At 43.7% G+C, this 23,872-nt stretch overlaps 1 protein-coding gene across 3 annotated transcripts in view; it reads left to right on the forward strand.

Annotated features, from left to right (window-relative positions):
* Positions 1 to 23,872, forward strand: part of tmem145 (transmembrane protein 145) — a 71,283-nt gene continuing 47,411 nt past the window's right edge. For 2 of the 3 annotated variants that reach the window (XM_015950534.3, XM_015950535.3), the window contains exon 1: positions 8 to 308. In XM_015950534.3, coding sequence (XP_015806020.3) covers positions 198 to 308 — 111 coding nt within the window. In that variant the 5' untranslated portion in view covers positions 8 to 197. Of the gene's footprint in view, positions 309 to 23,872 lie in introns of all 3 variants that reach the window. The other variant, XM_015950536.3, reaches the window with a different exon arrangement.

Genomic DNA, 23,872 nt, shown 5'->3' on the forward strand with positions numbered 1-23,872 from the left:
TCCACCACCAGCCATCCATCCCGCAGCTGGAGGAGGAGGAGGATGAGAGGGGGGTGCACGAACATCCAAAAGAAATCCGTGTGGACGCGCCTCGCCTCCTGCGCTGCTCCTCCGTGCGCGCTCCCGAACAGAGGCAGGCATCGGCTTGGGGAGCTCGGAGAGGAGAGCAGACGAGCGGCTGCGGGGGAGAGAGGAAGATGGAGTTGAGGTTCGGGGAGAGACTCCTGTGGCTGTCCGTGCTGTCCAGCGTCCTCTGCGTGGACTCGGTCCTCGGAAAATACGTGAAAGGCATCGTGAACACCAAAGAGGTGAGCGCCGGGTGTCTTTTTAATTGTTTCCTCCTGACGGCCACGCCGACGCAGGCGGTGAGGACGCGACTGCGTATCCAGGTGTCTCTGAGGAAAGGCGAAGCGGCTGCAAATAAAGAAATAGCTCAGCTGTTTGTCGCCGCTGCTGCACGAACAACAAGGTCTTCGCCGCCTCGACTGCGTCTGTGGCGCACTTTTGCCCATATTGTGACATTTTTGGTGTCCCCGCTGCGCTGTCCCAGTGAAACCCACCAGTCCACGGCTGCCAGGCAAGCCCCCAGTAACGTTTAGATGTCTGTTTTATTTAAGAGCAAAAGGCTTTAATAAAGCAGATGCTGTTTCCTTGTCAGTGGATGATCAGATGAGCCATCACGGATGTGCGTCAGGTTCACGCACATGCTGAGTCTGTGGTGGAAACCCAGAAACTGGTCTGGGATCAGCATTAAACTGGGACAGTGACGGGTTTAGTGGTGCGTTTCTACACTTCTTCTGGCTGTTATTGAGATTGTTGACACAAGGAGCTGCAGACTAAGGCTGCCTGTAAATGTCACTGTTGATCTGCTGCTTCATCACAACTTTCTTCAGAGGAAAACAGACTTTTTCATTTTACTTTCTTTTTGGAGTTTTGGCTAAGGACTAAACCATACCAACACAAAATGCACAAGAGGTCACTTTATTTATATTTAGAATACATTTTTTAATGAAGTAAATTTTCTGACTTGGCCTTGAATTACTAAAATGCATCCAGTGGTTCAGGGGTCAGAGTTCGCCCTGCATCGGTGGGTTGCCAGTCCACCATTGACCGTATATATAATGGACAAACCCTTCGTGCCATCACCCGTAGGTCGCTGAAAAGCCCAGTGGGCGGTTTCCACTTCCGCCATCTTGGCCATGCCATACGTCTCATTATTCCTGGAAAATACAAAACTGGAGCTGAGAGCAAGGCTGTGAGGGTAAGGGCAGATAATTGACACCCATTAAACGCTGAGCCAACGTAGCCATGAGCTAACTGAGCTAGCCAAAGCTGTCAGAGGTTGGCGGGTGCTTTTAATCAGAAATCTGAGGTTGAGCAACTTCTACTGTACCATCAGCCTGCCCAGCTGTAACACCGAGGCCTTCCCCTTTTCCCTTGCACTGAAGACTCATTTGACACCTGTCAGTCAAAAGGACACATCCCCAATAATTCATAATTTCAAGCTTCAATTACATCTAAATGGATGAGCTATAAAAATGCATACCCCTCAGAGTTGTCATGGCAGTAAACTTGTCCTAATAAACCAAAAATGGTTTTCTGAACCAGGCTGTAAACGTGTTTTCTGCTGTGAAGTTGGCCTTTTTAACATGGGAGTCAATAGGAACTGGCCCATTTCTGGAGCCAGCCCCTAGTGGCTGAGTGGGGAACTGCATCTTGTATCACTTTCGCGTTGGCTTCTCTTTTGGCAGGCAGAGTTTGTCCTTGGTTCAAACCCGGGCACCATCCACATCAGTTGTGTCCTTGGGCAAGGCACTATACTCTCCTGGCCCGCTGGTGGTGGTAGGAGGCAACGCCGTCACCTATGTCAGTACACTTCAAGGCAGCTGTGACTACAATGTAGCTCATCAGGGTGTAAATGTGTGTGAATGGTTGAATGATTCGCTGTAGGGTAAAGTGCTTTGGAGTCCTCTGGCTCAGAAAGGTGCTATGACACTCGTGTGTATCTCTTGTGTTTGGTCAAGTAACTGCCTCCGGCGTTTACAGTCACCTGCTGGGGTTCTTTATTTGGCCAACAACAGGAGAGGGATCTCATTTTGCTGTTCCTTGTCTAATTATTCAAGTGGCGCACTAATCTTGCTCTCCTGTGAGACAGAGCCAAGGTGCTTTAATTATTTTAGCCGAAACGTCATCCACACTTCAGTAGATTTGAGAAGGATTCAAACTGTGAGACTGATGTGATCAGTTTAACCCCTCAGAATGATGAGGGAGATCTAAATATAGATGAACTGGACTAGAAGCATTCATCCATTCATCCTGGCCGTGGAGATGCCCTTGAACGCTGGCTGAATCTGCGCCTGCTCCAGTAAAATGGCTCGGTGGCCATGCAGCAAAAGGTAGCACTGGCAACTTCGAAGTGTGTGTGTGTGTGTGTGTGTGTGTGTGTGTGTGTGAGGGCGAGAGAAGCGCTCGATTGGACGGACAGTCATCCACTCCTCCAGGACTCTGCGGAAAAAAATTTACATTAGCAAAGTTGTTTAGTCACTCTAGGCTGTCAGTTACTGAAAATGTACATACCGTTTTTGTTTATGACTTGATATGTGAAGTATTACCATAAATGTCTGTCCTAACTCTGGCTTTTATGCTCAACTTGGTCATTTAAATGTGTGTTTCTGTGTAAAAGTGAACCCTAATTACGACCAGTTGTAGATGGCTTTCAGAACCATGTCCGTTGAGAGGAATGGTTTATGTACTTCAGTATTGATGAGCTAACGGCTAGTCAGAGTGCTGCTGAAGTCCTAAAGGAGCCCCAGTCTTTAAACACCACAGCAGTTGATGCAGAGTTATTTTTACATGTCCAGTAGAAAGCAGGGCTTCATGTGACATGTTAAGATGACTCATCAGGAATTTCCAACAATATCAGATGGATAGTCATATTGCTGGAAAAAGCTTTATAACCCGTTTCCAAGTGCTACGTTTCCATGTTTGGACCAGCATGTCTCTAGTAAGCCAGTCTTACCCATTTATTTCTGAACAGATTTATATCAGGGAGCTTTTAGAATAAACAAAAGTTAATAAGGAAAAAAATCTCCCATAGTGCAACAGTGCATGTGAGTGTGTGGTGCTAAATTGCTCCAATCAAGCCCACCTGAGGGGGCAAAATAGAGGATGACTGAACAAGCCACCTAAGCAACAACTGCTGAAGTAACAGTTAAGTCAATATTACTAATGTGTGTGTTTCTCTGGAGCTTCCACTGTTGCAAAACAAATACATAAAGGAAAACCAATGCAATACAAGTGGTGCTCGCTGCAGAACCACAAAGGCGGAGCTGCACCAGAAGGTGGAGCTGCACCAGAGTCAGCCCCGCCCATTCCAGAATCAGCCCCGCCCATTCCATCAGAGTCAGTCCAATTCCTTCCAGTTGTCAGACTTGATAGCATTCTGGAATCAAAGAGGGTGTTATAGCTAAAAAATGCAAGATTGAGGATGGAGTTGAGAAGTTAATTGAACAGTTTTTGTAAAGGTTCCATATAATTAAAAATCTAACTTTTGGAACTTTTAATCATGTTATATTGTCATTTCCTCATAAGAAACACGCCAAAGCCATTTTTAGCCTCATTCATGCATTTTCCTCCCATCTCAGCTTCAATTTGGTCTCCTCCCCCAAAGCGGGTCTGGTCTTGGTTCTCAAATCTGGATATTCTGTGAATTTTCTGACAAATTATTTCTGAAATGACTTCTGCTGAGACACCGCCAATAAACCATACATCCCCATCTCAGAGACACACTTGGAGGCACAATTAGATGTAACGCCGCATGAGTTATAACAGATGTGCTGGTGTAGTGGTTATGGAATCAGGTTGACATGCAGTTTTGCGCAGGTTCGCCTCCCATTACTGTAAGTTTTAGGTAGTGTACAACCTCTTTTCTTCATTTCTAGCTACACTTGCCAGTACTATGTTTACAACAATTTACTGATATACCGTTTAACATATAATGATTAATGTGTTTTTTTATTTATTTATTCGTTTATTTAGCCAGTGTGAGTCCATTTGTGAGCAGAGTTTCAACTAAAATGCTGTTTAGGAACGACCAAATTCAAAGAACTTTTAGAGACATAATTATTTTGCTGAAAATAAACATTACAACTAAAATATAAACAAATTAAATGTTTCAGCTGGATAAATAGATTGCTGACGACCCCACCGAGAGTCAAACCAGCATCAGCTGAGGGGAAAGCAAAAGTTAATTCAGGCATCTCGCCACTAGACTACCAGAGCCCATTCGAAAGTCTGCTATGCTGTTATACAGCACTTCTGTTAGACCGGCTGTAGGCAGATATTCGCTAAGAGAAAGCTTTTCATTTCGAGATATATTCAGTCTTTGCCATGTAGCAAGTTATATTTATCTTGTTTAATTGGAACATAGAACATAGTATTAACGACTGTAAACTAGTAACAGCCGTAATTCATGTGGGTCAGGTTAGTTTGCGATAAAGTTGAAAACAAAAACGGAAGTCAGTGGGTAAGCTGAGTTTGCGTGAATGGGCGGGGCTGACTCTGGTGCAGCTCCACCTTATGGTGCAGCTCCGCCTTTGTGGTTCTGCAGCGAGCACCCTCTCATGCAATAAGGAGCTTCTTGTAGCATCGACTGTTATTAACCTACGGGACTTTACATTCATTTATATTGTAAATAAATAGAAGCAAAACACACACCGCCTTATTTGTGTTCGAGAGCGACGTAAATGCATGGTTCAGCAAAGCTCTACATGATATGTTTTGTCACACAGTTCTGTACAAAATCACAGATGGTGTTAGAGCCGCCCTGCAAGCTACTCCCCTGCAACTGAGTCTATTTGGATTTCAGAGTCTTGAGCACTGGAGGGAATGTAGCTGTCAGGTATAAACACCCACGTTTTGATTAGTGGTCCACCCTCCCAATCACCTGAGTCATGGCTGCTACCACAAAAGCTGCTGAGTCACATTTTGATGGTGCCATAGTGTTTTTCTTTTTTTTAAGAAGTGGCTTTAAATGGGGCATTATGGAAGTTTGACAGCCAAAACGTGTATAGAAATAATAAATGTCTTCTTCATACATTCTCCTGCAATGCCCTGGTCCTGTAGAATGAGCCCTGGCATTTTTACTGTGATTGCCTGTTTTTCTGTAAAATCACAGAAAAAGAGAGATGCTCGGGTCGAGCAGGCTGCTTCATGCGCGTTCACGCTCAGGCATCGCCCGTAGCATTTGCTATCCGTAGCTTTAGCAGCAGAGAGAGAGGCAGTGCCACTTTGTCGCTGTTCCTAACGCCTAGTGACAAAGCTAGCTACATTTCTGAGGACCCTTAGCTACTTTCTGTAGAACTTTCTTCTAGATATTTCCTGCAAATTAGCAACAAAATAGCCATTTTCACTCCGAACCGTTCTTTGGATTGACGTTGTTTCAGCTGTCATCAAGGATGTAAACGTTACAGATACAAGTGATGTCACTGGTGCTTTAGCTCACCTAGTAAGACGTCGTACTCCTGTGCTGAAGACCTGGGTTCCATTCTGGGTGTGAACATAGTTCATTTAGAGTTTCTTTTTTACATTAATGGTATATTTTTTTTACAGTAAGATGCCCAAATTTTTATTTGAGACTCGCCGAACGGCGTTGAATACACAGATAAAAAAGATGTGGGTTCAACTTTCATTTTGGAACCATTTTTCAAGCAAGGGAAGGGAATGATCTGAGCATGCAGGAGGACTGACCCATCTTAAACCTTTGTCGGCTGTGCTGAAGAGAAAGGTACAGAACCAAATTATTTAATTAATTAGCTGCGCGTTCTCCTGTACTCTGTCCTCCCGGCCACACACACACACACACACACACACACACACACACACACACACACACACACACACACACACACACACAATCACACACACACACACACACACACACACACACACACACACACACACACACACACACACACACACACACACACACACACACACACACACACACACACACACGGGACTGTCTCAGCTGTTATTTTCGTTAAGGAGTGTGCACGTACAGCATGCGCGCCTCGTGCACGAGCCTACTATTGAAGCTGCTGTTACGCTTTTGGCCTGAGGGGGCAATCGCGAGCATAAAAATTCAAAACTCTGTAAAGTCCCTTTAACAATAGTTCAATGGTTGCTGATGGATTTCCTGTAGATAAAATAATAAAATACGTGGCTTTGATTTTTGACTTTACAGTATTGTTAGACAGGTTGGTAAAAACAAATCCATACATGGATCCAACAAAATAAAACGATGTGTGCTTCAGTTTTAATGCTCTTTCTCTTTAAATTCTGGTGTGTGTGTGTGTGTGTATTTGCATAATTGTGAAGACTCATTTTTCAGTTTTCATCTAGCAGAGGGCTTGTGGGTTTAGAGGTTTGGTGTGTGTCAGGCTTTGGTTTAGGTTCAGAATCAAGCAGCACATTTCTGCTGGAGGAATTGTGGACTGATGGATTATTCTCATAAATTTTGTGATTGTTTGAAAATCAGTGATTTCTGAAAACATGTTCAAAAAGAAGTCTGTTCAAAAAGAAATAAGACTTCTAAACAGGGTTTAGGATTTGGTCCCATAAAGCTGTCCTGGTAAAGGTTTAAAGGACCAAATACAACCCCTAGCCCCCAACAGTAATGGTAAATTCTCTCCTTCATTGCTGTGCAGAAAACAGAGAAGTAAAGAGCGATTTTGAATTGGTCTCTGGTAATTTAATGTTGGCCAATATCCTCTGACATCTTGGCTGCACAACATTGTGAATGCTTGTAGTTTAAAGCCTCATCAGGCTCAGTTGTGCTTTGCTGCTCCAAGGTTATCTAGTAACTCCTCCACCCCTCTTTTCTCAGATTAACACAGTCTCAGTATAAACTCACCTTCAGCCCCTTCACTGTGTAACCGTGTCTGCACGGGCAAAGGCAGAGTTTGTGCTGAGCTGTGAATTGAAGAATGAAATTTACCTCACGAGGAGGGATGAACTGCTGAAGATTGTTTCCTGGGTGAAGAAATGCAGTAAGACACAAACGTAGTTGTTCAAAGCCACTGGTGCAGAATGCTGGTCAGCCGCCTTCTATGGGCTGGTTGATGTGTACAATTTAGTGTCTCATGGCATATGGACATGCTGATAAAATGTCCCTTTTTGAACAGATTCAGGGGGAAAGAAGGACACTATTTTAAAATCAGCTGGGAAAAGAAATGAGGTCCTTCACTGAGAAACTGTTTTTTAATCATTATTTTTGAAAATGATCGGTCACTCTGAGATTTTCATGCAGGCTGAACATGAAGCAGTCTCCTACACCTATCTCCTGCATTAGCTTCTGATAGAAAACAGATGGTGAAACTCTAGGATTAGAAAATCCTGACAGATCTACGTCACACTGTCACTTAACATTCATGGACTCACCCATCTGGACTCACTACAGGGAAGGCTGTTGTTGGTTTAGCGTCCAGGAAACAGCAGAGAACGTCTCAGCTAGTAAAAGCTAACTGTTAGCATTAGCAACTCCACCACACAGCAGAACTCCTTCGGGCTTGTGTTATCAGGCTTGTGTTATTTGTGGAGATAAAACATCAACATTGCAGAGCAAATGGAGTAAGCGGTAGAGTCACGTTGCTTTTACTCAATCAGAGGAGAGATGTAAAAATATCAGGATCCTGCCCCCATCCCCGTGTAAGGGTTCAATTTACATCTATTTAATGAACCATTAGACATGAGATTCCATAGTGAATATGAAATCAATCTTATGGATCTTTTGGTACTTTTAACCAGAAGATTGGAACTTTTTATTGCAGGGATTATGTAACACTTCGTATTAACTGAGAGAGAAGAGAGAGTCACCTTTAAAACGTTTAAGAAGATGTATTTGTAAACAATTTTAAACAAGACTAACTCTAAATTCTAAGTGAATGGATGGATCTTGGTGTGAATGAGACGTGAGATGAATGGTGTATGTGTGAGTGATGTTGTCATCAGAACTTTTGTATCCGGAGAAGCAAGTCTGAGTGATGTTGTGATGTTTTGCTCTTAAGCTATGATCGGAGTTTCATAAACACATAAGACGCCATTTTGTCGCTCTACACATACCCTTCAGGATGAGACCTCCGTACAGATCCAGAATGCCAGGTCCTCGGACCCCCCTTTGGTACTGGAGCCAATGAAACCGCGTCAGCAGTACGACAGACTAGTCTTTGGATTGTCTCCAGGTAAAAAGCAACAGGTGGTTGACAGCGTCAGATGGACCCGGAGGGTCAGTGAGTTCAGCTTTTATTCTGAAAGGAACCATTGCTTGGTTGGTAAAGTGCAACAGATTTTATCCAGCTTGTTGGTTCTTTGCTTAAAAAGGAAGTCCGGGTGGCCGGTCCAATACTTCTCTTAGAATGCGGTGAATTGACTTAAGATGGCGTGGGGACTGGTTTTATTAATCTGGATGTTTTGATTTACGGTCGAATCAAAGTTGGACAGATTTATAAACACCACAGAAACTATGCCACGCTTCAGAAAGGAAGGTTCCGATTGGATGAGTAAAAGCAATGTGTCATGTGTTTATATTACGTGAATCAAGAAGTTTAGTGCAGCTAGACTGAAGTCATATTACTTATTAAACTTACTAATCATAACATTGTCATTTCACAGATTGGTCCACATAATTATTGGACTAACACTTTGTTTGATTAGCTTTATGAAAATAGAGTTCTTTGATTTTTTTAAAGAAAGAGTCCTTTGTCTTCATTCTTCTCTTGGGCTGGAAAGGAAGCAGCTTAGAAGCAAATGCATGAGACCTTGAACAATATCTCATGCAGATTAGTTCCTGCTGAGGAGAGGGGGGGGAAATTACTTTTAGGTGGAAAACAGTCATTTCATTCCGTTACACCCGTTTATTCAGTTACATGTAAATGTATAACTTGACGTTAAAAATTAGCTTGCCCATGAAAACATGCACTATTTTTTTTGCAGTGCTAACTTATTAACAAGTGAGTCTTTAGTTTCCTGCAAATCGGGGCGGATGGTAATGAGCAGAAACCTGACAAAAACAGGCTACAGGCAGGTAAAAACCTCCCTTTGTCTGCACCATTAATGACCATTTATAGGAAGTGGTTAGAAGTTTTTGCCCTTTGAAAATTACTAAAAGTGAACAAATGCCCTTGAAAGTTCAGCTTCTAATTTAAAAAGTTGGCTCCAAATTCATCAGCTCAGTGGACCTTTTTGTCTCGCTAAAACCAACGACTCGCAGCTTGTGGGATCAAGCGAGCCGTGATGGCTGCGACTCCTGGCTCAGTTGCAGATTTTTACTTTTAATGATCATAAAAAATGTTTTAATAAACATCAAATCTATTTGTTTTTATATATTAATTAAAATAATCTTATGTAAAGGATGGGTCATTTACTTATGAACCATAAAATGTGAGATTCCATAGAAATATGAAATATCAATCTGATGGATCTTTGACTATTTTAACCAGAAGATCAGAACTTTTTATTGCAGGGATTAAGCGACACTTCGTATTAACTCCGAGGAAAGAGAGAGAGAGTCAGGTTTATAATAGTTAAGACATTTATTTCTACACAATTTAAACAAGACTAACTTTAACACTCTGTGTACTGATGGTCTAAGGTGGAGTGAGATGTGAGATGAATGATGGTGTGTGTGTGTGTGTGTGGAATGCTATTCAGAACCAGCGGATCCGGAGAAGCATTTATTTCTGAGTGGGAGTGAATGTTTTGCTCTAAACTTTAGTAGGAGATTTATAACACACATGAAACGCCATCTGTCGGTCTCCGTACCCAGGGGAAGCCTCCGATTAGATCCAGAATGCCGAGGTCCTCTTGGAACCTCCTTGGTACCGAAGCCGGTAGAAAAGCAGTGGTGCCGACCAAACTAGTCTTGGAATGCTTCCAGGTCACAACAGGTTATCACTGGTGTCTCCGAGACCCTGAAGGGGTCGTGAGGTTCAGGTTTTATTCTGAAGGAACTAGGGTTGTCACTGTAACAGGTGTAGCGGTAAACCCCGGTAAAAAAGTTGACAAAAAAAATAACCGTCTTGTTTAAAAAAAATAATTATCTCGGTGGATTACCGTGGCTGCCGTGTAGGCGCGGTGACCCTTACCAGCCACCGTATCATCGGCTGAAGTTGCCGGCGGCACATGCGCACTTTGTTGTTTACAACCAAAACTTTCTTGAAGCTAAAGCTGAAATAATGGCCAAAGGAGGAGACGGCAGCACTCAGGAGGACATTTTTTATCCCTCAAAGAAGACAAAGTGGGAAGTACGGGCATTTTTTGGATATCTGAAGAATGCCGAGGGACAGTTGATAGAAGACGGCTATCCTGTTTGCAGCATGTGCAGAAAAAGTGTCTGTGAAAGGCAGCAACGCTTCAAATCTTATGACATATCTGTGTGACCATCACCCACAACTCTACAGTAAAGCTAACGTTAGCGTTTTAGCTCAAATGCGTGATCCGAGGATTTGGGTTGAGGGAGAATGCAACAAGTCGCTATATAAAGCAGCCACAGCTCCGCTACCTGCATATAAACCGTGTCGCGGACACCCCCATGTTGAAATGACGCTATGCATTACGGGGCTCCCAGGGGCAGATAAGAGTTGGTCTCTCTCCGAGAATAATTATGAATTTAACAATGATTACTGCCTGATGACATTTTCCCACATCTGCAAAGCTCACTGGAAGGACACAAACCGAGGACAATATTTTCCTGATATAGGGTTTATTACTCAAGTAAGGGTAAAAAAGTATCTGATTAGAAGGCTACTTGAGTATCATCTGGTCTAATATTTTTAAAATGATGACATCAAACAGACAAAAATTAAGAAGTTATGGGCAAATATTGCTATTTTAAAGACTAAAGGAGAAAAATGTAAACAAATAAACAACATAATTGCAAAATAACACATTTTAGGCAAAATTTAGACACAAACTGAGGACAATATTTTCCTGATATACAGGGTTTATGTAGTTGTCTGAAAATGTAACACGTTTAAAAAAAATACCACGATAATACCTAAAACCGTGAGAATTTTGGTCACAATAACCGTGAGGTTAAATTTTCACACCGTGACAGCCCTAGATGGAACCGTTGCGGTCAGGTGTAACTTGCAACAGATTTTATCCAGCTTGTCGAGGTTCTTTATGGCTGAAGAGGAAGTCCGGATGGCCGGTCCGAGACTTCTCTGGAACGCTTTGAACTAAAGAAAAGGTGGCGTGGAATAGTTTTTATAACTTTCATATTTTGGTTTACTGGCGAATCAGAATTTGACATGCAAAAGAGGGTTTATACAAGCACCACAGAAAACCACGCCTCGCACCAGAAACGAAGGTTCTGATTGGATCAGACAAAAGGAAATGTGTCGTGTGGCTTTATCATTACGTGTCCTCAGTGTCTAGTGCAAATGTCCAGGATTATAATAACTTATAAAATACTGCTGATCACAGGATTATAATATCAAGTAATAACATTGTCATTTCACAGATTTGATTGAACATTGGGCTCACATTATTATTGGTAATAACAAAGTTGTTGATTATGTATTTATCAAAAGAGTTCTTCGTCTTCGTCTTGAGCTGTAACAGAGGTGAAGCAGTTCAGATGAGCAGAGTGCATGAAAGACCTTGGCCAATATCTCATGTAGATTAGGCTGTTAGAGACTCTTTGTCTCTGCTCGAGCAGACGCAGCAGATCATGCCCTTTAGGTCAAAAACAGGACATTCATGATGCTACACTTGCAACTCATTGTGTTTACATCCGCTTTGAACTCTTTACAATAATGAAACAAGGTTTAGAAGTCACTGCAAAGTCTTCGAGTTTGACTTTCAAGTACATTTTGGGAACCTTTGTTGGATTGCCGGACTCAGTCAGTTTTCCTTGATCTCTTTTTAATGAGGACGTAGTGATTAGATACAGGTGTTGAATGTGTGCAGGTGAGCTCATGTGTGAGGAGGTGTTTCCGTGTATCCATATGCTCCCATTAGTGTGTGTGTGTGTGTGTGTGTGTGTGTGTTTTCATGTCTACAAAACCTCTGCTTGAAAGAGTGGCACAAAACATCCGTGTGTGAGTATTTATGCTTTGCAGTGTTGTGTAACCCTGACTAATGAATCATTGAGAAGCCCAACGGTCCAGGGGTGACTTGACTAGCTGACTGGTAATTAATTGTTAATGAGGCTTAGCAAGCAAACATGGATCTTGGGAGAAAGAGGGGAAAAAACACAGAAAGCCGTTGAGATGAAAGGACAGAAACTCTGAGGACTGAACCAAGAATTAAAACCAAACACAGACGCAGCGAGGTGCTGAATTGACTAGATACTGCATCAAGGTACAGCACTTGATTAATGGGGTGTATGTGTGCGCGCGCGCACGCACACACACACACACGCGCACACGCGCACACACACACACACACACACACACACACACACACACACACACACACACACACACACACACACACACACACACACAGGAGGTGGCTGAGCGACTGCATCACAATGCAGTGGCCTTGGGGAAATAGGAGAACTAAAAGGAGATTAGGGTAGACACCTCATCCAGTGACACACACGCTCATACACACCGGTTAGGCTAACTAGCGCTGCTTTTTATAGAGTAAACAAAAGCTAAATTGCTCTAGACGAACTGCTCTGACAGCTATCAAACTTCACACAAGCAAACCCAAGTTTAGCTACCTGCTTTTAAAACAAACAAGCTACTCGTTTCAAGCTTCCAACGTGCAAAAGCTTCTTTAATTCTGCACAACTGCAACGCACGATTACTCCTATTGATTTGCCTTATTCGCTATACCACTTCTCGAGTGTGTTTCTCTACATAAACCCTGAAAAGAGCAGAAAAATGCCAATTAACAGCTTAAAGGAGAGATCATCAGACATTTTTACTTAGGGGCCATAAAATGTCAAAATTGTTTACTAAACTGCTTTCAGTGACTGCAGGGCTGCACCAGGAGCTGTCAGACCAAATGTTTAAAGTTCAGTTTATTTCAAGGTATTTTAGAGCACCTAGACCTAATATGGTAGAGGTTCAGCAGTCAACATTTAGTGTAGGTTTATTTATCAGCATTTAACATGAAGTGATATCATTCAATATTAATTATTAAAATATTGGGTGTTTCTCAATGTCGAGGCGCCTGGCCTTGCGAGGCGATGTCTTGCGAGGCTAGACGCTTTACTTACGAGGACACGGTCCTTCCTTGGTCAAAGAAAACGATTAAATGGAACAGACTTGCATCACATGACCGCGGCTTCCACAGCGGTCACTAGGGATGGGTACCGAATTCTGTACTTTTTAAGGTACGACCAAATTCCATAGTACCGACCGAGCAACGATTCACGTCATTTCAAACGGTGCCTCGTTTCGGTACCCATCCTTCATAACGAGAACTTGCCAAGACAGCTGCGCATGCGCAAGAGCGTTATGTCTTCGGTCCCTGCGAGCGAGTCGTAAACAGAGCAGCATGGATGGAAAGAACGCACGCTAACGCTCGGGTCCACTTCACTAAATGTGATGGGTAACTGGGTGATGATGAAACCAGCTACAGACAACGATCTAAGTAAAACATCCTCATCTTAATCTGCTCCGGTAGGTAAATAAAATGTTTAAGATAACGTTACCTTGATATGTTAGCTTCCATTTCGCTAATGGTGCGTTCGCTTTCTCCTCGGAACTCCGAATTTATGACTAGAAGAACATGAACGCGCTCTAAAGTTTGGCTTCACTTAACTAAATGTGACGGGTGATTGGGTGAAGATGAAACCAGCGACAACGATCTAAGTGTGAGGCATCATCGTTTTAATCTGCTCCAGCAGCTAAATAAACTATTAAAGATAACATTAGCTTGATATGTTAGTTTCCATTGCCACCGTTGTTATCAGCTAATGGTGTGTTCGCTTTCTCCTCGGAAATTCTAACTTCCCAGTAGGAAAAATCAAAAGAAAAAAGACGGCAAAAGGAATGAAGATACACAGTAAATTTAGTTCACAATAAAGATATTTGCTTCAGTTTAATTATCAGCTTATAAAACTACAAGGACGATGTTAAAATACAAAGAGTTGAATGTTATTTATCGTGATATTTATCAAATATTGTTATATATTGAGAGAAATATATATTTAATTATAAAAGAGAATTAAAATAATAAACACTCAAAAGTATCGAAAATTGGTACCATTAAGTACCGGTATCGATTCGTAGGTACCGGGAATTAGTACCGGATCGATTCAAATGTCAAAGGTACCCATCCCTAGCGGTCACGTAACGTCACGTGACACGGGAGATAACGTTATATTTTATAAGTATTAAGTTTCAATAAAAATATTTAATGAGCCGTTTACTTTTTAAATTGTGTTTATGTTAATTAAATTAAAAATATCAACGAGTTACTACCCGCTAGCTACCGAAGCTGCAACTACTAAGCAACTAACCAACCATGGAAAACTTCTTTAGATCCAAAAAAACATTTTAATTAGCTGACTTACTTTTAAACTTGAAAATTGTCCCCAAATTAGCTGCCGGCTTCTGATCCGCCACCCTTTTGAAAATACCGCGGTGCATTCTGGGTAATTTTTGACCAAGGCTAGGCTACAAGACACCTCCCGTGTATCCTCGCTCAGCTAGCTAAACGGCTAACAAACGGAGAACACACACCTCGGTAGAACACGAACATTGGAACACGTCATGGCGGTTCCTGATGACGTATCTCCTAGGCAACCGAGGCGGGGCCAAGACATCGAGGCGAGGTTCCTTGACATTGAGAAACACCCATTGTTACATTCCAGGAGGATATGATGGGAACCATAAAAAATAAATGCTCTGGTAATTAATCCAAACTGCAACCAGGTTTGTTGATCTGTTATTTTTTAAAACCTTTAGTTGTTGGAATAATTTGTATATTCAGGGTTGTTAGATTGTGGAAGTCAAAATTTCAGATTTGCAAAAAGAAATTTGGGGAAAAGGCTTCAAAGTGGTTTTCATACAGGCGAATGCAACTATTATTAAAGTCCCATAACCAGATAAAAGCAAAGATTTTCATTCATTCAATTTAAAATTTTAAAGAGGTCCTAGAGCTTTAAACCACATTTACCTTGTTGAATGTATGCAGTTTGCGGTGTCTAATGTAGCATACCAAAAACAAACGGTGCAGTTTCCCACCTGCAGTGGCGCCCAAAGGGGTGGCTGAATTGCTGCCCCCCCCCCCCCCCCCCCCAAGGAATCTTCTTCTTCTTCTTCTGGTTTATTGGCGGGTGGCAACCAACTCCTAGGTGCATTTCCGCCACCTTCTGTGTGGGAGTGGGAGTCGCAATTGGGAGAAACTGGTCTAATTATATTCTAGTTATCAATTTACTAGACCGTAAAAATTCAATCAGTAATTTATAAACACCCAATCCTCCAATTAATAAATTCAACTTTTCAGTATCTTTCAACTTTAATCATCTAGATAATATTTTCCAGTTCTGTATATACTTGTCACAATGACAGTGACATAATACATGTTCAACCATTTCTCTATCCTTTCCACAACCACACATTCCTGTACTATGTTTACCCATCACAAAGAGAGTACCGTTTAAACCCGTATGCCCCAATCTCAGTCTCGAAATTATCACTTGATTCCTATTACACATTGGAATGGCTTCCATTTTACCCACCCTGTCCCTAATTTTATACAGATCTCTTTCCGTCGCCTCTCTCATCCAATGCTCTTGCCATTTGTCCATAAGAATCTTCTTAACATGTCCTTTAATTTCTGCCATGCTATACGGGATGTCCGCCACATCATTCATTCGAATAGCTTGTTTAGCATTAAAAAACGCCATTTCGTTGCCCTCTACCCCCCTATGAGCTGGAACCCACATAAACCTAACAACATAATCAATCTTATGTAATCTGAACAAACATTTATATATTTCATATAAAATATCCCTTCTTGTAGCTGATGACATCGTACTGATTGACGTTAATGTCGACATTGAATCTGAACAAATAATACAATTCCCAATTCTGCTTTGCTCTATCCACTGTAAAAAAGAAATAGCTAACATTTCCACTGTATAAATTAACAAACCATTGGGCGTTCTCCCATGAAATACCAGTTAAAAATCATATTAATATTAACTCAAACCATAAATTCATCTCTACTCTACTTTGCTGGAGTTGCTCCGGGTGAGAGGCGGAGGGCTGGGGTTGGCTTTTTGTTAACCCCGAGACTCTCTGCCTGTGTGTTGGGGTTTACCCCGGGGGACAAGAGGGTAGCTTCCTTGCGCCTTCGGGTCGGGGAACGGGTCCTGACTGTTGTTTGTGCTTATGGGCCAAATATCAGTTCAGAGTACCCACCCTTTTTGGAGTCCCTGGGACGAGTGCTAGATAGTGCTCCATCAGGGGACTCCATTGTCCTGCTGGGGGACTTCAATGCTCACGTGGGCAATGACAGCTTGACCTGGAGGGGTGTGATTGGGAGGAACGGCCCACCTAATCAGAACTCGAGCGGTGTTTTGTTATTGGACTTCTGTGCAAGCCGCAGTTTGGCCATAACGAACACCATGTTCGAACATAAGGATGCCCACCGGTACACTTGGTACCAGGGCAGCCTAGGTCACAGGTCGATGATAGATTTTGTAGTCGTATCATCTGACCTGCGGCCGTATGTTTTGGACACCCGAGTGAAGAGAGGGGCGGAGCTGTCAACTGATCACCACCTGGTGGTGAGTTGGATCAGATGGCAAGGGAACATGCCGCGTAGACCTGGCAGACCCAAACGCATAGTGAGGGTCTGCTGGGAACGCCTGGCAGAAGAACCTGTCAAGACGGTCTTCAACTCCCACCTCCGGCAGAGCTTTGACCACGTCCCGAGAGCAGTGGGGGACATTGAGTCCGAGTGGGCCTTGTTCCACTCTGCGATTGTCGAGGCGGCTGTTGCTAGCTGTGGTCGTAAGGTGGCCGGTGCCAGTGGTGGTGGCAACCCCCGTACCCGCTGGTGGACACCAGAGGTTCGGGGAGCCGTCAGGCTGAAGAAGGAGGCCTACAGGGCGTGGCTGGTCTGTGGGTCTCCGGAGGCAGCAGACAGGTACCGGATAGCCAAGCGGGGTGCAGCAGTGGCAGTTGCCGAGGCAAAATCTCGGGCGTGGGAGGAGTTTGGTGAGGCCATGGAGAAAGACTATCGATCGGCTCCAAAGAGGTTCTGGCAAACTGTCCGGCGCCTCAGGAGAGGAAGGCAGCAACTCGCTCACACTGTTTACAGTGGGGATGGGGAGCTGCTGACGTCAACTGAGGCTATAGTCGGACGGTGGAAGGAATACTTTGAGGAGCTCCTCAATCCCACCAATGCGCATTCCGGGGAGGAACCAGAGCTGGGAGGCCTGGGGATGGACTGTCCGATCTCGGGGGCAGAAGTTGCTGAGGTAGTCAAACAACTACACAGCGGCGGAGCCCCGGGGGCGGATGAGGTTCGTCCTGGGTATCTCAAGGCTATGGATGTTGTAGGGCTGTCATGGTTGACACGTCTCTACAACATTGCGTGGTCATCGGGGGCAGTTCCTAGGGAGTGGCAGACCGGGGTGGTGGTCCCCATCTTTAAGAAGGGTGACCTGAGGGTGTGTTCCAACTATAGGGGGATCACACTCCTCAGCCTCCCTGGAAAGGTCTACTCCAAGGTACTGGAGAGGAGGGTCCGATCGATAGTTGAATCTCAGATAGAGGAGGAGCAATGTGGTTTTCGTCCTGGCCGTGGAACTGTGGACCAGCTCTATACCCTTGCAAGGGTGATGGAGGGGGCATGGGAGTTTGCCCAACCAATCCACATGTGCTTTGTGGATTTGGAGAAGGCTTATGATCGTGTCCCCAGGGGCACCCTGTGGGGGACGCTCCAGGAGTATGGGGTGGGTGGCTTTCTGTTAAGGGCCATTCAGTCCCTTTACCAGAGGAGCGTGAGTTTGGTCCGCATAGCCGGTAGTAAGTCGGACCTGTTCCCAGTGAGGGTTGGACTCCGCCAGGGCTGCCCTTTGTCACCGGTTCTGTTCATCACTTTTATGGACAGAATTTCTAGACGCAGCCGTGGTGTGGAGTGTGTCGAGTTTGGTGGCAGGAGAATCTCGTCTCTGCTTTTTGCGGATGATGTGGTCCTCCTAGCTTCATCCAGCTCTGACCTTCAGCTCTTGCTGGGTAGGTTCGTGGCCGAATGTGAAGCGGCTGGGATGAGGATCAGCACCTCCAAATCTGAGACCATGGTTCTCGACCGGAAAAGGGTGGCTTGCCACCTCCGGGTCGGGGGAGAGGTCCTACCTCAAGTGGAGGAGTTTAAGTATCTCGGGGTCTTGTTCACGAGTGAGGGTAGGAGGGATCGGGAGATCGACAGGCGGATTGGTTCGGCGTCTGCAGTGATGCGGACGCTGAGCCGATCTGTCGTGGGGAAGAGGGAGCTGAGCCAGAAAGCTAGGCTCTCGATTTACCGGTCGATCTACGTCCCAATCCTCACCTATGGTCATGAGCTTTGGGTAATGACCGAAAGAACGAGATTGCGGATACAAGCGGCCGAAATGAGTTTCCTCCGTAGGGTGGCCGGGCTCAGCCTTAGAGATAGGGTGAGGAGCTCGGACATTCGGGAGGGACTCGGAGTAGAACCGCTGCTCCTCCGGATCGAAAGGAGCCAGTTGAGGTGGTTTGGGCATCTGGTCAGGATGCCTCCTGGACGCCTCCCCGGGGAGGTGTTTCGGGCATGTCCTGCCGGCAGGAGGCCCCCGGGTCGACCCAGGACACGTTGGAGAGGTTACATCTCCAATCTGGTCCGGGAACGCCTTGGGGTCCTGCCGGAGGAGCTGGTGGACAAGGCCGGGGAGAGGACGGCCTGGAGCTCCCTAGTTGGGATGCTGCCCCCGCGACCCGGACCCGGATAAGCGGAGGAAGACGAAGACGATAAATTCATCTTATTTATTTTATTCAAGACATAAATGTAACCCCCCCTCCCCCCCCCCCCAAAAAAAAAAACTTAAACTTTAAAATAAATTTAGAAATTACTTTTCAAATAACTGAAATTCATTTTTCTGAAATGTTTGTTTCTCAAATTTGAGTTAAGTGTTTTGGACATGTATTGTTTTTTTTAATAAAATGGATTAAGGAGCAATTCATCGCCACAGGTTAAACTCTCCCACAAGGACCAGTTTGGTGTGCCACCCCAAAATTTTCTTTGTCCCCATCTGGCCATACTTATTATTTTCTGGGGGCGCCTGCCCACCTGGTTTCCTATGTAAATCAGTAATGTCGTAATGGCCACGGAGAAACGGAAAAGCTGGTTTACCCACGTCCTAAGCTAAGAAACAACACGTTACATCATGCATGTCCCAACCCGCTTCATTGTTGGTCACTACTACTGATGACAAAACACACACTACAAAGTTACTAGTCTCAGGAGCGTCATGGAGCTATCAAGCTAAACTGGTCAGTCGGCAGGCAGATTACTTAATATTCATGTCCTGGCCAAGTGGGCGGAGCAAACCAGTCTTTCCATTTTAGGGCTTTATAGGGTTGTGTTTGGCCATTTCTTCAGGCTCCTGGGCCATTTTCAGCCCCAACAAAGTTTCGTGTACTAAATAAAGGCTCAAAGAACCATTTTCCATTGTAAAAACTCTTTCTAGTACACCTTTCATTCATATAGTCAATTAAAGGACATTTGTAATATCTGGACCTCGGCAAATGTTCACTAACGTAGAACTTTTATACTCACTTCCATTTGACAGGAAAATGTGAACATTTTAATCACAATAAACAATTTGACTCACTGTCTTTAGTATGAGAAAATGTGTTTATTTCAGAACAGAATTTGACTCCACCGATGCTGCATTTTTACTTTGATCAGGGCTGCAAATATGGATTAATGTCTTGCAAATAATTTCTTAATGTGTTTTTGTTAAATAAATATGCACAAGATGTCCTCCAGCTCAGTGCCATCATCCTCTAAGTTTTCTAGAACCAGCAGTTTGAAGCCTTAAAACATGCAAATCCACACATCTGAAGAGGAGTTTCATATTCATGATTTTGGCTCTAACCTCATCCAGGGAACTTATTGCAGAACACGCTTGATGATTTTTGTTAATGTACGTTTTGAACCTGAGGCAGCAGCAGTTGGGGGAATGCCGTTTTCCATTTCAACATGTCAGTACCCTGTACACAAAGCCAAGTCCAAACAGAAACCGTTCTTTGAATTTGTTGTAGAAAAATTTAACTGGTCTACAAAGAACCTGACCTCAACCCCATCAAACACCTTCTGGGAGGAAGTGGAATGTCGGATTGCAAGCGAGGCTTTATCGCCTGACATCAGTGTCTGACCCCTGCAAAGCTCCTGCAGTGGAAAAGGGATCAGATCCCTGCAGCCAGGTTCCAAAGAGTAGTTCAAAGCCTTTTTAGAAGAGTTGTGGCCATTCTGGCAGCATATTAATGCCTGCAGCTTGGGAATAAAGTCCTTGTCTTCACATACTTTGGAGCATTCAGTCTTTGAAAAACAGAGTCAAATGTTTTTATCTTTTCAATGCCTTCAATTATTTGATTTCAAATTAGATTTGACCAAATATTCAATTAAGACTGGTTGTTGGTAATTTGATTGCTTGGTACCATTACAATACATCTCCCATTATAAACCGATATTAAAATAAAATATGTAGATATGTTATTAATCTGTAACACTTTATAAGACATTAATAAATGTTTATTGTGCATTTAAGCGATAAAGAGAGAGAAAACTGACCGGTTCCTTGCCAAATAGTGAGCCAGGTCTGTTTCAGACACACACCTTGTGAGCCCAATAAACATTTGCAAACACATTTTTAAGAATATAAAAATGCTAATTAAGGACCGTTTTTCAGTCGCTGCTGCAGTGCTGCTCTTGCGGGCCGAAATGTGGGAGGAGTAAGACTCTGGTAGGGGCGGGACTTGCTCTTTAACTAAAACCACATAGTACCACTTTTATAAATGGTCATTAAGCCTAATAAATAGTTTTACTGCTCAGGTCTGTTCTCTTTCTTGCCAGTGTTTCATGCATGATAGATTTATTAATGATTATTATGAAGTGCAATGGCTATTAAGGACTTGTCTATAAACCATTTATTAGCCATTATAAGGGGAGCCTTATTGTAAAGTAATACCAGTTTTTTTGTCTGACAGTTTCAGTTTTGATATTGGTGTGTTTATGGCAGTTCCCTGCTGTGTGTGTGTGTGTGTGGGTGGGTGGGTGGGGGGGTGGGGGTGGGGGGATTTGTTATATGCTGGAAATAATTCAAACTGATTATCTGCATTCGACATGATTGTTTGGAGCTATGCACTCCCGCTGGGCTGGGTAGATAGTCAAGGACAAAAAAATAAGCTATGATGGAAACCAGTACTCCCCTTTGATGTTTCTATGGCAGCCATAAGTGACAGCATCCCGTAGTTGCCATGGCACAAACGCCGGGTGGCAGGGGGGCTGTTGGCTGTGGTTCATTTGGGGGGGGGGGGGGGGGGGGTGTTTGAGTGGACCGGACACATATTTTTTAGATCATCCAGGACACGCTCTTATGCAAAAGACAGATGTTTGCAGCTAATTTGCTGTTTTGTTTCTTTGACAATGAAGTCTTTCATCGTCCTAGCCTGTGGTGAGTTAAATGACCTCACCCCCCCATTCCCACCACCTCAACCTTGACAACCCCTTTGTGCTCACTCCAGGCATTCATCTCTGGGTCAGTTCTTCACACTCCTGACCTGGTTGTCATGGTTACAGCCCGAAGCATCACCCCTCAACCGTGCTCGGAGGTGGGCACAGGTCCCAGGTTTTTTCCTGTGAATTATAACCTGGAGGCTCCAGCGGCTGAAGCTGGCTGGCAGCAGCTGAAATATGGCTGCGGTTTTGTTTACTGTGATATATGGAGGCAGCGGGCCCGGCTACGATGCTCTGGTTGCACTTTATTTCTCAGCACAGAAATTACTGTCCTTGTTTATGTAAGGAAAACGCTGGGCAGAGGTAATTACGGTATAATGGTGCATGGGGAGTTCTGTTGGTTGGTCAGAGATCAAATGTTCACAGCGCCGAACATTAAGAGCTGTTTTAATACAAGAGGTCTGGTTCTTGAAGAGGAGAAAAGGTGGCACAGTCTCGAGTGTGACTGCGTGTTGGATTTTTGTGTTTCAGGAGTGCAGGTGGTTGGGCGGTATTCGTTTTATATTACCCTTATGCCTTCCTCAGACTACACCAGGGTAAAGGCTTGTCATACGTTATTATTATTGCATATAGTGCATTAGAATTTTAGAACATTTTAACTTTACTCTTTTAGAATAAAGATGCAAAGTGAAATATTATTTTGTCATCGTAATCTTGCATTAACATCATCAACTCAACGCTTCGCCCAAATGTTAGTTTTACAAGATTCAGCTGCAAACTGTGAGCTGAAAATCCAATCAAAAGGTGCTTACAGGTGTTTAATGATGCCATCGCAACGAAACACCTTATAATATCCAGTTTGCTGCAGTTCTGCCTGTTGAATTTTTTATCCTGCTGACTCCCAACTCAACAGTTACAAACTCCCTAGTTAACAGTTTGTTTGCTCTTCTTTAGCTCCTGATGGTCACCCTCTGTCTAAGGTGAGGGTTATAAAAGCAACAACATGTGTTAACCTAATTTGTAAGAGTTCTGGAACTGAAGACACCTTTAAAGCTTGAGTCGTGCTTCAGCTCCAACAGGGAGAGACACGCACGGACGGAGACATTTTGTCCTCATACTTCTCCGTCGCCTGGGGAGTGTTGCAAAGCAATTCCACGCCAGAACAGCAGAGGGCGTAGCGCTGTTCTGTGGTATCCTGTCATGTATCCGGTCCAAGATAGTGTGTTTATATTGTGTTTTTTGTATATAAGAGACTTTTTAACACAGACAAATTTGTCTCTCATCCTCCTCCGCCTCTTCATGCGCTCGCCACCTCTAAACCCACGTTTCCTGTCATTTCCGTCCACAAATAAAACGCTTGCTGCGCATCTTTTCACTCCTACAGTCACGGGGAATTAAACGTTCATATTTTTAGTTTTTTTCGCGAGATATTCTTCAAGCTTCTCCGTGTCTGCCGCTAGTTATTCTCAGCTCTCTTTATTTTTTTGAGGGCGCAATGGAGGCGGTGTAGACGACAGCAGTGCCCTGACCAATCACAAGCTTGCGTTCTTCGTCTCGACGGACGGATGTTTAGAAAAAAGAGCTCGACTCCGTCCGTCCTTGCGGGGCTCTCCAGCAGGGCCTGCAAGGATGGATAATGGCGTTGTGTGTCTCCGCGCAGATGCAGAAGCATGACTCGGGCTTGAGTCAACATGGCTGCTCTTTGCATTGAGATGCACTCTTCCTGCTGTACTTTTATTTTACAGTAGGGGTCGCTGCAGAGGAAACTAAACAGCTGCAGGAATGGCAGCAGAAGAAGAGTTCTCAGCAATTACACTTTCATGCACAACGGTTACTGAAATGTGCACACAAGATGAAATTTGCAATATTTTCAAGGACAGTATTCCATTGGTGCTATTTTTTACATACCCTGGTATACCTCGTGTATAACTTTAGTTGATTTTAGAGGTCAAATGCACATTAACATACCACGTTGTTGTGCCATTTTCCCATATAAAATACAATTTTAATATTCTATTTTAAGTAATATAAAAATGATTGCACCTCACTATTTGCCCTGTGAAAACTACCCATCGCTAACCTAAACATTCATCAGATTCTACAAAGTTTTAAACTAATCAATAACTTATTAAATCTTAATCAGGAGAACAGAACAAACTGTCTTTTTGCATTTTTGTGTTTGGAGCTGTCTAAGATGTGA

The sequence above is a fragment of the Nothobranchius furzeri genome, chromosome 5 (assembly GCF_043380555.1).
Source record: "Nothobranchius furzeri strain GRZ-AD chromosome 5, NfurGRZ-RIMD1, whole genome shotgun sequence".
In the NCBI taxonomy this organism is placed as follows: domain Eukaryota; kingdom Metazoa; phylum Chordata; class Actinopteri; order Cyprinodontiformes; family Nothobranchiidae; genus Nothobranchius; species Nothobranchius furzeri.